Source organism: Chiloscyllium punctatum, chromosome 40, assembly GCF_047496795.1.
Source record: "Chiloscyllium punctatum isolate Juve2018m chromosome 40, sChiPun1.3, whole genome shotgun sequence".
Lineage (NCBI taxonomy): Eukaryota > Metazoa > Chordata > Chondrichthyes > Orectolobiformes > Hemiscylliidae > Chiloscyllium > Chiloscyllium punctatum.
Window position 1 is genome coordinate 22375922 of NC_092778.1, and position 13574 is coordinate 22389495.

Below are 13574 nucleotides of genomic sequence, written 5' to 3' on the forward strand. Positions count from 1 at the left end.
GCTCAGCGAGCAAACTTACAACCCAAAACAGGATGGTAGCCAGTTAGAATTGCATAGCTGTGCTGCTATACCCCACCATTGAGATGGCAACAGTCACTTACCGGAAATATTTTGAATTTATCAAACACTTCAAAAGTCTCACCCACATTTTTACAACTCCTCAAAAGGACTGTCATGCTTGAAGTTATGTTGGTGCAGTGCATTTGGTAATTCAATAAATGAAAGCAAACTAAGCACCTATTTTGCAAAAAATGTATTTCACAGTTGAACATTGAAACTGTACAAAGAAAAATTGCCAATAAAACAAAATCATTCTCAAGTGGCACAGCAGCTATAATAAATGTGAAATAGTGTTTTACATAATTAAACATCTTACTTCAATTGTTCCCTTTTTTCTCAGAAAGACTAGGTGATACTGCAACTATTGTCCAGTTCAGGTGCAGAAGGTGGCCTATCCTCAGCGTTACTTTAGGTCTCTCCTATGCATTCTTTCCATTTTGTCAGTTTACTTTTGACAATTGGGGAAAGCTGTTACAATTATTGGCCAAAATGCAAAGATTCTTATAGAAAGAAGAGAAATACTATAGTAATTACTTACAAACAGGGAAACAGATCTATTTACTATCTTTTGTTAGAAAGGGGGAAAAGAGGTGAGAGAAAAGTGATAGGGTGCTCCTGGCATACTAACGTTGTTAAAACCATTGCTATAAACCTTTTTTTCCAAACGACCTGAAAGGACATGACAAGACCAAATCTAAAGTTTTCTGCTCAGCTGATTTTCATTTAGACTTCAGTTTCACCTGGAGATGTTTTTGTTGTTGACTTGACAGTTTGTTTTAATGTAGCTGAAAAAAGACAGCATACTTGATTTGTCCAGAAGTTGGAGATGGAGATGAAATCCCCATCACTTGAACCAAGATCACCACAACCTTTGCTAATGTGGAAGACAGATAAACAACCACTAAAATCAATGATGGTATCATACATTATGACAGAAAAAATATTACAAGTCGTCTATAACATATAAATTAAATAGTAATACATATTATTAATTTGTAGTAAGAATTGTGGAAAACTTATGACCTTGGCAGTCAACCATCGGTCTTAAGAGTCGTCCTGGTCTTTACAATTTAAAGATGCAAGGCATGGTTAAGGTATGAAAGGCCACATGCAGGCCGTTGCAGGCTAGATATAGTCTATAATATTAAAAAGGCACGGAAGTTTAGTGATGCTAGTAGAATTATAATAGCAAGAGCATTCTTTGCATTTGTACTGGTTCAATTCCCAGAGATTCTTCTTTCCACCACACAGCAATAATATATTAGTCATGAGGACAAAGGTAAAGAATTAAGTTCTGATCAAAGCCATGTAAACATGCCAGTACCACCTTTCTTAAAAAAAAACTGCTTATCCCTTTATTAACAGTGGCACCTACAAGCCTCCTTACAACACTCTAGTTCGAAATTTCAGTGCAAATTGTCAAAACAAAATGTAACGAGTGCCCGTTTCAACTAGCGTGTTTACTCATTGATCAATGAGGGAAAAATTCCTTTGAAAAATGCAGAACACTTCTTCATTTGGTCCAGTAAGAAGCTGCAAGAACTGTTCCATAGGAGTTCAGGTTTCAAGCTTGACCAGCTGACAAAGTTCTTGCCAAACAAGACAGCTTGAAACAAAACATTTTCGCTAAGAGATTTTGCAGTTAGTGCGTGTGCAACTCTGAGGTGGACTCTGTGGTGGTCGGGGGGGTTTGGTTGACCTCTTCAAACTGTTGCCCTTGCTTCCACCACTGCTTGATGCTAATGAATACGAACGGCCATGCATCATGACAGCATTCATTCCATTGGCCATGGAGAAAGACTTGAGGTGACTTTTTATGGCAACAGGTAGTGGTAATTTGTCAATAAGGTGAACAGGTGTACAAGAAACAATGGCTCGGCAACAAAGGTCTTGCAGTGTGAAGACTGTTTTGAAAAAAAAAGGGGAAAACATTAAACACAATCTTGAGTAAGTACTACTTTAATATTAACTCCAGTTTAAAATTCATCTGAAACATCCAGAAAAAAATGGATTATACATTTCTTTTGAAAATGGTAGCTTAGAAAGGTGTTATAAAGTTAAAATACAGAAGACCGTGAACCCTTCAACATTTTCAAACAGTTTACTATTCATAAGAATGGAGTAATAGCAGTTGCAACATCGCCACAATTTTCAAAATTGTTTGAACCCATGCAAAAGCCATTTAAGATAGCTAGTGATACTGCAGTTTCAAACAAGATCACCCAGTGCTCAAGTCAGTCTTCAAGATTTCTTTTTGGGAATTCAAGCCAAAAAAACTGGAAACAACAGAAGCCATGCAAATGGCTAAAATTACAAGGAATCAATGATTGGCTTGCTATTTAATAAAATCCAAGAAGTGTGTGTTTTGGTTAAAGACCCAGTAACAGACAAAATGGCAAACTAAGTGTCAGTGCTCCCTTTTGTAACAAAAAATTAGTTTTTATTCTTTTTAATTAAAAAATGATCACAACTTTCTGTAGATCAGTTTCTAGTTTAGTATATGCAGTTCTTCCTTCTGACCACTGCATATAAGTGTTATTAAAATAATTTGGGAGAGCATCATCACCTCCACATTGACGATGAATGTTAAAATACAACCCCAGGTTTGGTCTTGCCAAAGGAAAATTAATTGTTGGAATTTTTTTATTAATTTTAATTTTTCAATTTTATTAGTAAACTCTGCTTTCAAACCCATTTCTCCCATTGGAGTCTGACAATTTTATAGGACAATTTAAGATAACTAATCTTAGAATAAAGCATCAATAAATTTAAAAGGTTGACACAGCAAATCAATCCAAAGCAGAGTATTTGACAAATCTCCTAAAATGGAAACATGACGTTCGAAGTCTATTGTTTTTCCTTGCACTACCAGGTCTGTTCACTTGGGGGCAGAGATGACTGCAACCTTACATTAATTGCACCAATATCAATACAAAACATATTACGCCAATAGTTTTTCTCTGTGCATTTCTGAAAAATGCCAAAAGAATGAAGTAGCCTTTGGAAAAGTCACACCAAATTTCAAAGATCAAACTTGGTATAATTTTAATCTTAAGCAAGTGATGATGGCGTATCAGAAGAATGGGCTGAGTAATTCTAAACACATTTGCACTCCAAGCCTACCAGGTCCCTGGAAGGTGCTATTATCTGTATTATTTTAAGATTGCGTCTCAATATATTTGTTTCTAGCCACTGCAAAGGAATTTTAGGACACATTACAGGAAAGGAACAGGCACTTTGGACCTCCAAACCTGCACTGATCCATATCCGCTAAATCTATTTCCTATTTTCTAAGTATCTGTATCTCGTTGCTCCCTGCCCATTCATCTATCTGCCTAGATAGATCTTAAATGACACTACCAGTCCCACCCCTACCACCTCTGCTGGCAACACATTCCAGGCACCCACCACCCTCCATGTGAAAAACTTTACACATATATCTTCCCCTAAAAACTTTTCCCCTTTCACTTTGTGCTCATGACGCCCAATATGGAGTCTTTCACTCTGGGGAAAAAAAGTTTGTTACCCACCTCTCATGATTTTGTAGGCCTTAATCAGGTTCCCCCTCCCACCCAACCTCCTACTTTCTAATGAAAATAAGCCTAATCTACTCAACCTCTCCTCATTAGGTAGCACCCCCCAACAGGCAACATCCCGGTGAACCTCCTCTGCACCCTCTTCAAAGCATCCACATCCTTTTGGGGAATGTGGTGACCAGAACAGTACGCAGTGTTCCAAATGTGGCCAACCAGAAGTCTTATACAACTGTAACATAGTGGTCCAATTGTAACTCATTGCTTGAAATATCTTACAATTCAAAAGTGCAGGATATCCTATGTAATTTTGCAAAATACCAAAAGATGCAAAGGGTGCCCAAAGACAGTGAGGCACAACAAAACAGCTTTAAAAGTCAATGCAAAAAAAAATGTGATGCCACTTGGATGTCTCAAACATCTGCCTCAATTTCAATTAGTGTATTCTCAGTTATTTCTCCCCGTCCATTTATTCCTACTCTTCATCCAGACTAAGGTCATTTTCTTCTTTTTGCTTCTATCTTATGCAGTTATGATTAAATGAAATTTTACTGGTGTTGGTGGCCCTGTCGTACCATAATCAACTGGCACACATAAGCCTAGATGGTAATTCTATTTCAAACATGAAAGTACTAGAGCAGAGACAAATCTTGATCTCAGCAAACTTCCAAGCAGGAGCAAAAAGGTTACTTCAGATAAGCTATGAAAAAAAAATACACTTCTTCCCATTGATCAGTGTATTAAACATGAATAGAATACATAACTTATTTTAATGTAAAACCCAAAAAAAGAATAAAAATGGAAAAAAGAACATTCCCCACCTCTGTTTGGTTTCCAGAACCTTTCCATGCCATGTCGCATCAGCACAATCCGAGAGAGCTCTGTGAATGACTCTGTTACATTGAAGTTGCAGAGTGGACTGACTTCAAAGAATGTCATCCCATTTTTTTCAGCATAGGCTCGTGCCTGTTCAGTGGGAACCTGCCTCTTGAAGGCAAGATGTAACCTGTTACCAACCAAAATTCTCGGTACACCAGGAGCGTGCTGAGAAGATAAAGTATGAAAGCAATGTTAGTTTGAACACTGCACATTCAATTGTGCTGAATCAGTTTGATTGTCTTTCTTCGAAAATCAATTTTGATCCTTTAAAATTAGTTTCTGGTGTAAATTATTTCTAATCGACATCCAGACAATATGAAACTTAGCTAGACAGCACTTTGGTCTCCAAGCCCCACAGACTGGAGTGCAATACAGGCTGCAGCCCTTTCTGAAAATAAAAAAACATTAATTTTGAATATTTTACTACTCTCCACACTGACCTCCATAAACTTTAGCACATTAGAAACTCTGCTGTCTACATCATAATTCATACAAAGTCCTGTAAATCCAGCACCCTTGTTCTCACTGATCTACATTGGCGTTCAGTTCAATAATGCCTCACTTAACAAATATATTGCGAATACTGGAAATCTAAAATAAAAGAAATGCTGCAGAATTTCTCTTGCACTGTGTTTTTCAAATTTATCCTTATTTTCAAATCCCTCCTGGCCTCACTTTACATCTCTGGAACTGCTCCAGTCCTACAACACTCAAATATCTGCAATCATCCAATTATGGTATCTTCTCTGATTTTGACATAGCCAAAAGGGGGAAAAAAAAAGTGGTTGACATCTGCCAAGGGCCTCCACCCACCCCCACAAAAAGCACAAATATTAAACCCCTGCGCTCCTACTATGATTCTTTTAAAAATCTGTCCGACCAAACTTCTGGTTAAACATCCAAATCTCATCTGGCACAGCATCAAAATTCATGCTTCATAGTAAATTATCTGAAGCATGCTACATAAAAGCTGCTTCTTTCTTCTGACCTTCTCATTCTCTCCCACTTACTGCTTTTCTCTCCCGATTCCCTTTTTCCCCTTCCATTTGTTGCTCCACTGTGCTGAACTCCTCATTTCTTCATGTTCACTACTCCCCTTTCCCATTCCACTCAATTCTTGCATCTCACTACACCTCTCTAGAGCCCCTGTTCACACCCAGGGCTTGACAAAGGGCAGCAAGACAGGCAGGAAGGAGGAAGCATTTTAAAAGGACTTAAACGCAGAATTGAAATAACTCAGCTCTTGGTGAAAATGCAGTAACCGTGTTGAATGAAAAACAGAGGCAGTACCAATCAATCAGATGAACCTCCCATTTATAAATTGCACTAAAAAGAAAAATGTGCTTCAAGAATGAGTTTTAAGATTAGAATAAAAAATTCCTCATATGTTTTTAAAATATGTCAGGATGAACAATTTTGAATGTTACATAAATGACTGCCCATCATTCTTTTAGAGTATTATCAACCATAATATGTATTCAGAAGATAATTAACCAATCTGCATTGAAATGTTATGTGGCTATGATTCTAATGTCCGGAATAATAACATTTTGCTACTAAAATGTACCTGATTAACGATTGCCAGAAGAACATTCTTGAAAACAGGTAAAGTAGCGCCTCGACTTACGAACTTAATCCGCTCCGGGACCTGGTTCGTGAACCGGAAAGCTTGCGAACTGAATCAATTTTTCCCATTGTTCGGATAGCGTAAGAATGCTTGGACGTAGCAACAAACGCTGTTCACAGTGCACGCGTCAAAGACGAACTGAATGAGATCACGCGGGGCCAGAGAGCTTTTGCGTCCAACAAGCGCATAGCAAAGCAGAACAGTGAAATCACGTGGTCGCACACGGACTTTTTGCGTTCGTACCTTCATTCGTACCTTGAATTTCGTACGCACGTCGAAGCAAACTTTTACGTACAATCCAGTTCATAAACCGATGTGTTAGTGAACGGGGTCATTTGTATGTCGAGGCGCTACTGTATTTTCAACGGCAACATACTAGCGAAATAACAAGCAATTTCTGCAGTGAACAGTCTCTGCCCTCCACCTAAAATACAATAATCTCCCTTAAACTGCAAGGATTTCCATATGGCCATGAAATCCCAGCGATTTTACTCGAAACCTTTTTAAATTGGCCATAACTTTGGAATATTCTAAAATAAAAACAATTATGTTCGTTGATTTGAATTCTGTGAAACATTAAAAATTGTATCCCCTGAAAAGAAAGGAGCAATTTTTGACCAATTGGTCAAGATTCTGGCAAATAAGTGAACAGATTCAAAAGAGGGTTCAGCAAATTAGCAAAGTTATGCCAATCATGTCATCTACACAAATGAAGTCTAAACTGCTCTTGCATTGTAAATTGAAAAAGACCATTTTCAAAAATGGAATAGCCTCACAACTACAAGGCAACTCTGCAGGTTAACATTGTTATTTATGTAGGTATTTATGAATACTCCTGAACTCAGGATTTTTTTCATTCTGTTTACATTTACTTAACAGGCTTTCATAGGAGAATGGAATAATTACTGCATTGCATCCAATCCAGAAAATGAGAAAAGCTCAATTTATTTCCATTCACATTCAGAGTTTGCCATATTTCCCATACACATGGCAGAGGTGAATTATCCAAGGCTAGTTTATTCTTGTGATGAAAGGTTTATTTTTATGCATATAATTTGTTTTAGGAGTTTGTATTTTAAACCGAAGGTATGCAGGTTTGGTCCCTTTAGTTGAAAGCTTTTGAATTATTTTGGAAGAGACCTGACTGAAGTTAAACGCTAGAGACATTTCTCCCAGGAAAAAAAAGGAGTTTGGCCAGAGAAGTTAATGAATAGAATAATTCAGTGTAAGAGTTTCAGTTTATGATAACTTCCAAACCAATGTCATTTACGAAAGCCCATGCAGTGAATGCACTAAGCACTATGGAAGGCAAACAGCTAGCGAACCACATCTATGAACACCAACTAGCAACCAAGCGACATGACCAACTCTCCCTGGTATCCATACACGAACAACAAGAACCATGAGTTTGACTGGGACAACACAATGGTACTAGGACAGGCCAAACAAAGAACAGCAAGGGAATTCCTGGAACGTTCCTGGTACTCATCCTCTGACTGTCAACAGATACATTGACCTGGACCATTTTACAAACCTCTGCAATGGAAAACCTGGAACCTGCACCACCTGGAAACAGCTCAAACAGGACCACATCAATTCAAAGTGGAACAGTACAGCAGTGCTTCACTAGAGGCAACACATTGATGAGGTCATCTAGAAAGGGGACAAAATGCCTGTCAACAAGCCTACCAGCTCGGTGAACAGACCAACCTCATCTCCCCTCCCAGATCCAATCCTCCAACTTTGCACCGCCCTCTTGAAGTATCCCACCTGTCCATCTTCCTTCCCACCTATCTGCTCCACCCTCCCCCCGCCCAACCTATCACAATCACTCCCCATTTCCATCTACCTATCGCCTTTGCAGCTACGTTACCCCCAGCCCAACCCTCCTACCTGCACCCCATACTCTCTCGCAGATAAACAATGAATCCAACCAGTCCCAAGCTACAGATCTTCAGACTAATGTTTGGTTTGAAATTTACATTGATTATTCAAAACTGAGAAAGTCTAATATCTCAGTTGTCAGAGTCAAAATCAAAATAAAAGAGCTTCACATTTATCACAGGACTGGAATTGTCAAGAAACAGTTAAGTCAACCTCTAGATTTGATGGCAAAGGAAAGTTCCTCTGGATTTTAATTAACTAAAGTGCCAGTGCTCAGGAATGGATGAGCATGTGTTACATTGGAGTGTTTGAAATCTTTTAAGCCACATCACATTTAGATAGCTTAGCTTGTTTTATTTTATTTCACTTTTTTGCATACTTAATTTTAGCTTTATTGTTAAAATTAAATCTGCAGCCTGGGCTGCTTATGTTTCCATGAATGACTGCCATCTTAAATTCAGCAAAAACATGTGATCAATCAGGCCAGATTTCATTCTGGGATCTGACTTGGCAAAAGATTATCAGCTGGGATTATAACATCTTTAACAAACTTCTAATGTAACTACTGCTGATATTAGACAAACGTTTTAAAATATTTGCATGTTCCTCTGTATGCTATTTCAATGCAGTTGTTAACCCATCTTTTTGAAATAACTTTTCTGCAGAATTCCAAAAATCATACATTTTGTTTCAATACACATTTGTATACAGACATTAAAAACACAACCAATAATAAAATTAGGATCTGCTGACATTGCAGTAATCCATGTATAGATAATGAGACCTTTGGAATATGACAGGAGCACAACAGCACGAATAGACTATGCCATTAAAAGATCATTTCCAAAATAGATTCCAGTTACTTCATTTAAAGAAGCTAAATGTGTGATCCTTGTTGCAATTGGTTGCCGCCAAAAATGTTAAAACAGTTTAGACTGAAATGACTGAACAGGTTTTTCTAGTCATGCTACTGAAAGATACTGCAATACAAAAAGCAATGCTATCTTTATTAGACCTTACATTCTGCAATGACTCGTGTAATTACAAGGCTCTAGCTTCAGCATTTACTCACCACACCCTATTAGTATCCTTTACAATAATTAAAAACCTAATCCCTAAAGATGCACAGCATTGTTCTCTGGTATCTGGGGGAGTTTATCAAGGAAGTAGCTAAATCAAACAGAGCTTTCCAGTTGTTCCCTCGTATGTGCAAATTAGCTAATCTCAGCAACTGGACATTAAAGTACACAACTTCATATTCGCAATATCGTCTAAAAGTCAAAATATCCCAAAGCACTTGACAGAACCATGTATGTGGGTGCAGTTGCAGGGGGGAAAACAGGAGATTAAGAATTTACAGAAAATTAGGTTGCAAGAATACTTTTTAAAGAGAGGACAAGACAACAGGATATGGGAGTTTGCACCAATGTGTGGGACTGAGGGGGCTGAAGGCTCCATCAATGCAGGTGGAGCAGTCAGAGTAGGAATGCAAATGCCAGTTTCAAAAAAGTACAGTGGTTGTACAACAGAAGATAGTAGGGCTGCAGAAGGTTGCAGCGATATTAAGGAGTATTACTATGAAGGAATCTGCACAGATCAAGGTTTTAACCTTCACTGACCGAAGGATGGGTAGTCAAAAGGAGGTTGCCATTTGTATCATAGCTACTAAGTTTAGTAATATTAGGAGTAATCGACCTGAGAGATGGAGATGTGGATAAATGTATTTCCATGGCAGCAGAAATTAGGGAATGGTGAATGTAGGTAATAGAATGAGGAGAAATGTGGGATTTGAATATCAATTCAAAGTCAAGCAGGATACTGCAATGTTTCAGCATGAGCAAACATCCAGAGGGAAATATATTAATGCGTGGAACTTTTGACAGAAACAGGATATGATGGCTTCAGTCTTTCCATAGATCAGTTTATGATTTAAAATGGGGGGTGGTGACAATGATAAAGTCAGGTGTGGTCAGTAATAGTATGAAAACCAGTCTGAGGCTTACAAATTATGCCAAAGGTGAAAAAAAAAGGATTAAGCAGGAGATTAAGGCAGACCAAAAAGGTAACTGAATGAGACATACACACCATCTTGAATCAGCAACTAAGCAACACACTGCTGTGACGGGGAAAAGAAAACCACTGAGGAGAGACAACTGAGGTGGGTTAACCATGCAGAACACCTCAGATGGATTAAAATGAAATTAAAAAGAAGAAATTATAACCACAAACATGTGTTGAGGAACTCAACAAAATACAAGACATACAAGTGTTGCTATAGGTCATCAGCAGCAGATTGTACTCAACCACAAATGTGCAAACTCAGTTCATACATTCCCCAACATTACCATCAGGCCAGGAGATCCCCCATCCAATTAAAGTACAAGAGGGCATGCCAAGACTAACATCAAACTTACCTAAAAAAGGAGCTGCCAACCCAGTGAAGCCACACCACAGCATTATATGCATGCTATCTGAAGATGCAGCATGCAATAAGCCTAAGCGACTCCACAACCAACACATCAGATCTAGCTCTGCTGTCCTATCACAGCCAGTTGTGACAGATAGTGGATAATTAAACAATAGAAATATGCCTATCCTCAATGATGGGCAAGTTCAGCACATTATGCTATAGACAAGTCTTAAGAATTTGCATCCATTCAGAGTCAGAAGTGCCGAGTGGTGATCCACTTCGACCTCCGGCATCACAGCTGCCAGCCTTCAGTCAATCCAATTCACTTCACATGGCATCAAGAGAGTTCAGGGTATTAGGCACTGCAAAAGTGATGGGCCCTGAAAAAATGCCAGCAATAATACTGAAAACCTGTGCTCCAGAAATAACTGTTAAGACAAGCTGTTCATGTACTGACATTTTCATAGCAGTATGGAAAATTACCCAAGTACATCTTGCTCACAAAAAAGGACAAACCCAACTTGAACAAAAATAGACTCTATGGTAATTGATCAAATTGATGGTCAGTCGTGTTATCTCCAGCCTGATCTGCATGAATGCCTACCAATAACCTTTCAACCCCAACAAGAATCAATCTACATCCATCTTAAAAAAGCTGGAAGACTCTGCTTCCAATTGTTAGGAAAGAGTGTAAAGATGGCAAAAACAAGGGAACCTTTCTGCTGTTTGGATCATATTTAGTTTAAAAAGGTGAGAGAGAGATTGAGCTGACTGACCTCCAACAATCTGTGCACCCCAGTGCAAGTGGTCTTCAGGATAGTCCTAAGCCCAACCACATTCAAATGTTTAAATGACATTCCCTTCATCATAAAAAAAGGTCAGAAATGGGCATGTTCATTGATGATTTGCAACATCCAGCAATATGCTATTCGTTTTTGATTCTGCAGATAGTGAAGCAGTCCATCCCCATTTGCAGCAAGACTTGGACGACATCCAGACTTAGCTGGATAACTTGCAATTGAGTTTGAGTTCACGTCAGGAAATAACTCTCTCAAACATGAGAGAAATCTAACCATCATCCCTCAAAATTAAAAATAGTATTACCACTGAATCCCACCATCCTGGAACCATTAACCCAAAACTGATCTAAGCCAGCCATACACTGTTGCTAGTGTGGCTACAATAGCTGATCAGAGTCTAATAATTCTGCAGCAATGAACCCAACTCCTGCCTTCCCAATGCTTGTCTACCATCTACAAGGCACACATCAGGATGTGATGGAATACTCCCCCCTTGTCAGTATGACTCCAACACCACCCAAACAGCTCAGATGTCAACAAACAGCCTTTGGAAATAGGTCATTGTTCCTTAATAGTTGCAGAGGTCGTAAGCAATTGGAGAAGCAGGGAGTAGGGTACACAATTAGAACATGTACAAGTTATTAAGGGATTCTTGAAAAGGTTACTGATAGACCTATAGTTGAAAAAGTTGATGAAACTGCTTTCTTAAACAGGAGCAAAACATAGCCCAAGCAAAAGTAGTCAACTGACTTTGTTGAATACTGAACTGGGAAGATTATTAGGCGAGGAGTTAGGTTTAGAAATGACTGATAGAGAATGAACTGGTACGGTGAGGGTGACGGCACTTTATGTTGGAAGTGAGGATGTCGATATAAAAAAAATGAAGCTGGAAAAGCAACAGATTAAATAGTTCATGATCAAGATAAGGGGCTTATGCTCTTCTGTATTTTCTAGGGGGTTGGAAATCCAAGCTAATCTAGCCCAACACGGTGTTGATTAACTATGTCAAATGCATTCACAATTTGTATCTCAAGCATTCTTTCGGTTGTGGAGGAAAAGACTGAAAGATGTTGACACAGGAGTAATCCATTCAAATCCTGAAAGTCAATTCTTTCAATAGCACCATCCCTAACTCCATATGGTTCCCTAGTCCAAAATACCATCTAACTATCAAAAACGCATGGATCTCAGACTTCATATCAATTACCCAAACATTTCTTCACTTCACAATGGAACGCGCCGATTTTAAAGATTATGAACCTTTACTCTTGAGACACCCTTACAAATAGCAAAGGTTGTCCTGCACCCACTCAATCCAGTTCTCTCAAAATTTTGAAAATTGCAAACACCAATTAACATTTTAAATTCTAATTTTTTTTGTTAAAACCCAGCTAATGGCGTCACGAATTTGCATCGCATTTGACCCAGGCAAATTGCCAAGGCACAAGTCAGGAGCGTGATGGAACACCTGCCATTCGCCTGGATGGGTGCAGCTCTGGATTAGTGGTGCTGGAAGAGCACAGCAGTTCAGGCAGCATCCATAACATAAAGAAACTTGGCACTATCCAGGACAAAAGTAGCCAATTTTCATTCTCATCACATCCACAACTGACGTTCAGTGTGTATCATTTACAAGATGCACTGCAGAAATTCAAAGATCCTTAGACAGGACCTTACAAACCCACAGCCACTTTCATCTAGAAGGGCAAAGACAACAGATACATGGGAACACCACCCTCTGCACATTTCCTTCCAAGCTACTCACCATTCTGACTTGAAAATATATCATCAGCTGTTCAATGGTGCTCAGTAAAACTCCTGAAACTCCCTCTTTAAAAGGCATTGTCAGTATACCTACACCAAACTGACTGCAGTGTTTCAAGGCTGCAGTTCATCACCATATTCAAGACCAGTTGGGATGACCCAACCAGTGATACCCACATCCCATGGAGTGAATATATTTTTTGAATAAGTTATATAAGTTTCATATAAAAGTTTTTTGAAAAGTAGTGGTATACAGAAGTGTGCAGCGTACTCCAAATAAAGCATCAGGACATTGACTATATTGAGCTAAAGCAATATTTGTCCCTTTTACACCCTAGCCCTTTAGAAAAATGGTGAAATTCCATTTGGCTTTTTCATTTCTCATACCTGCCCCCAAACATTCTGAGCATAAATTCAGCACATTAGAACAGTTACTAGGTGACACTTTATAGACACAGGTTGTTCTTCACAATAGGAATAACAGATCTACAAATGGGCTAAATTGCCAGAAATGAAGCATAATTTATGGCATATGGAATATGATGTTATTCTGCATTAAGTTCCATCTACCCATACTCTCGCGCAATTTAGCTAGTAAATTTCAAACTCAATTTTAA

At 38.6% G+C, this 13574-nt stretch overlaps 1 protein-coding gene across 3 annotated transcripts in view; it reads right to left on the reverse strand.

Moving 5' to 3' along the window:
• Window positions 1–238: 238 nt before the first annotated feature.
• Window positions 239–13574, reverse strand: part of rab40c (RAB40c, member RAS oncogene family) — an 87931-nt gene continuing 74595 nt past the window's right edge. For all 3 annotated transcript variants that reach the window (XM_072559470.1, XM_072559468.1, XM_072559471.1), the window contains 2 exons: window positions 4415–4637; window positions 239–1964 (listed from right to left, as the gene is read on the reverse strand). In XM_072559470.1, coding sequence (XP_072415571.1) covers window positions 1687–1964; window positions 4415–4637 — 501 coding nt within the window. In that variant the 3' untranslated portion in view covers window positions 239–1686. The remainder of the gene's footprint in view (window positions 1965–4414; window positions 4638–13574) is intronic.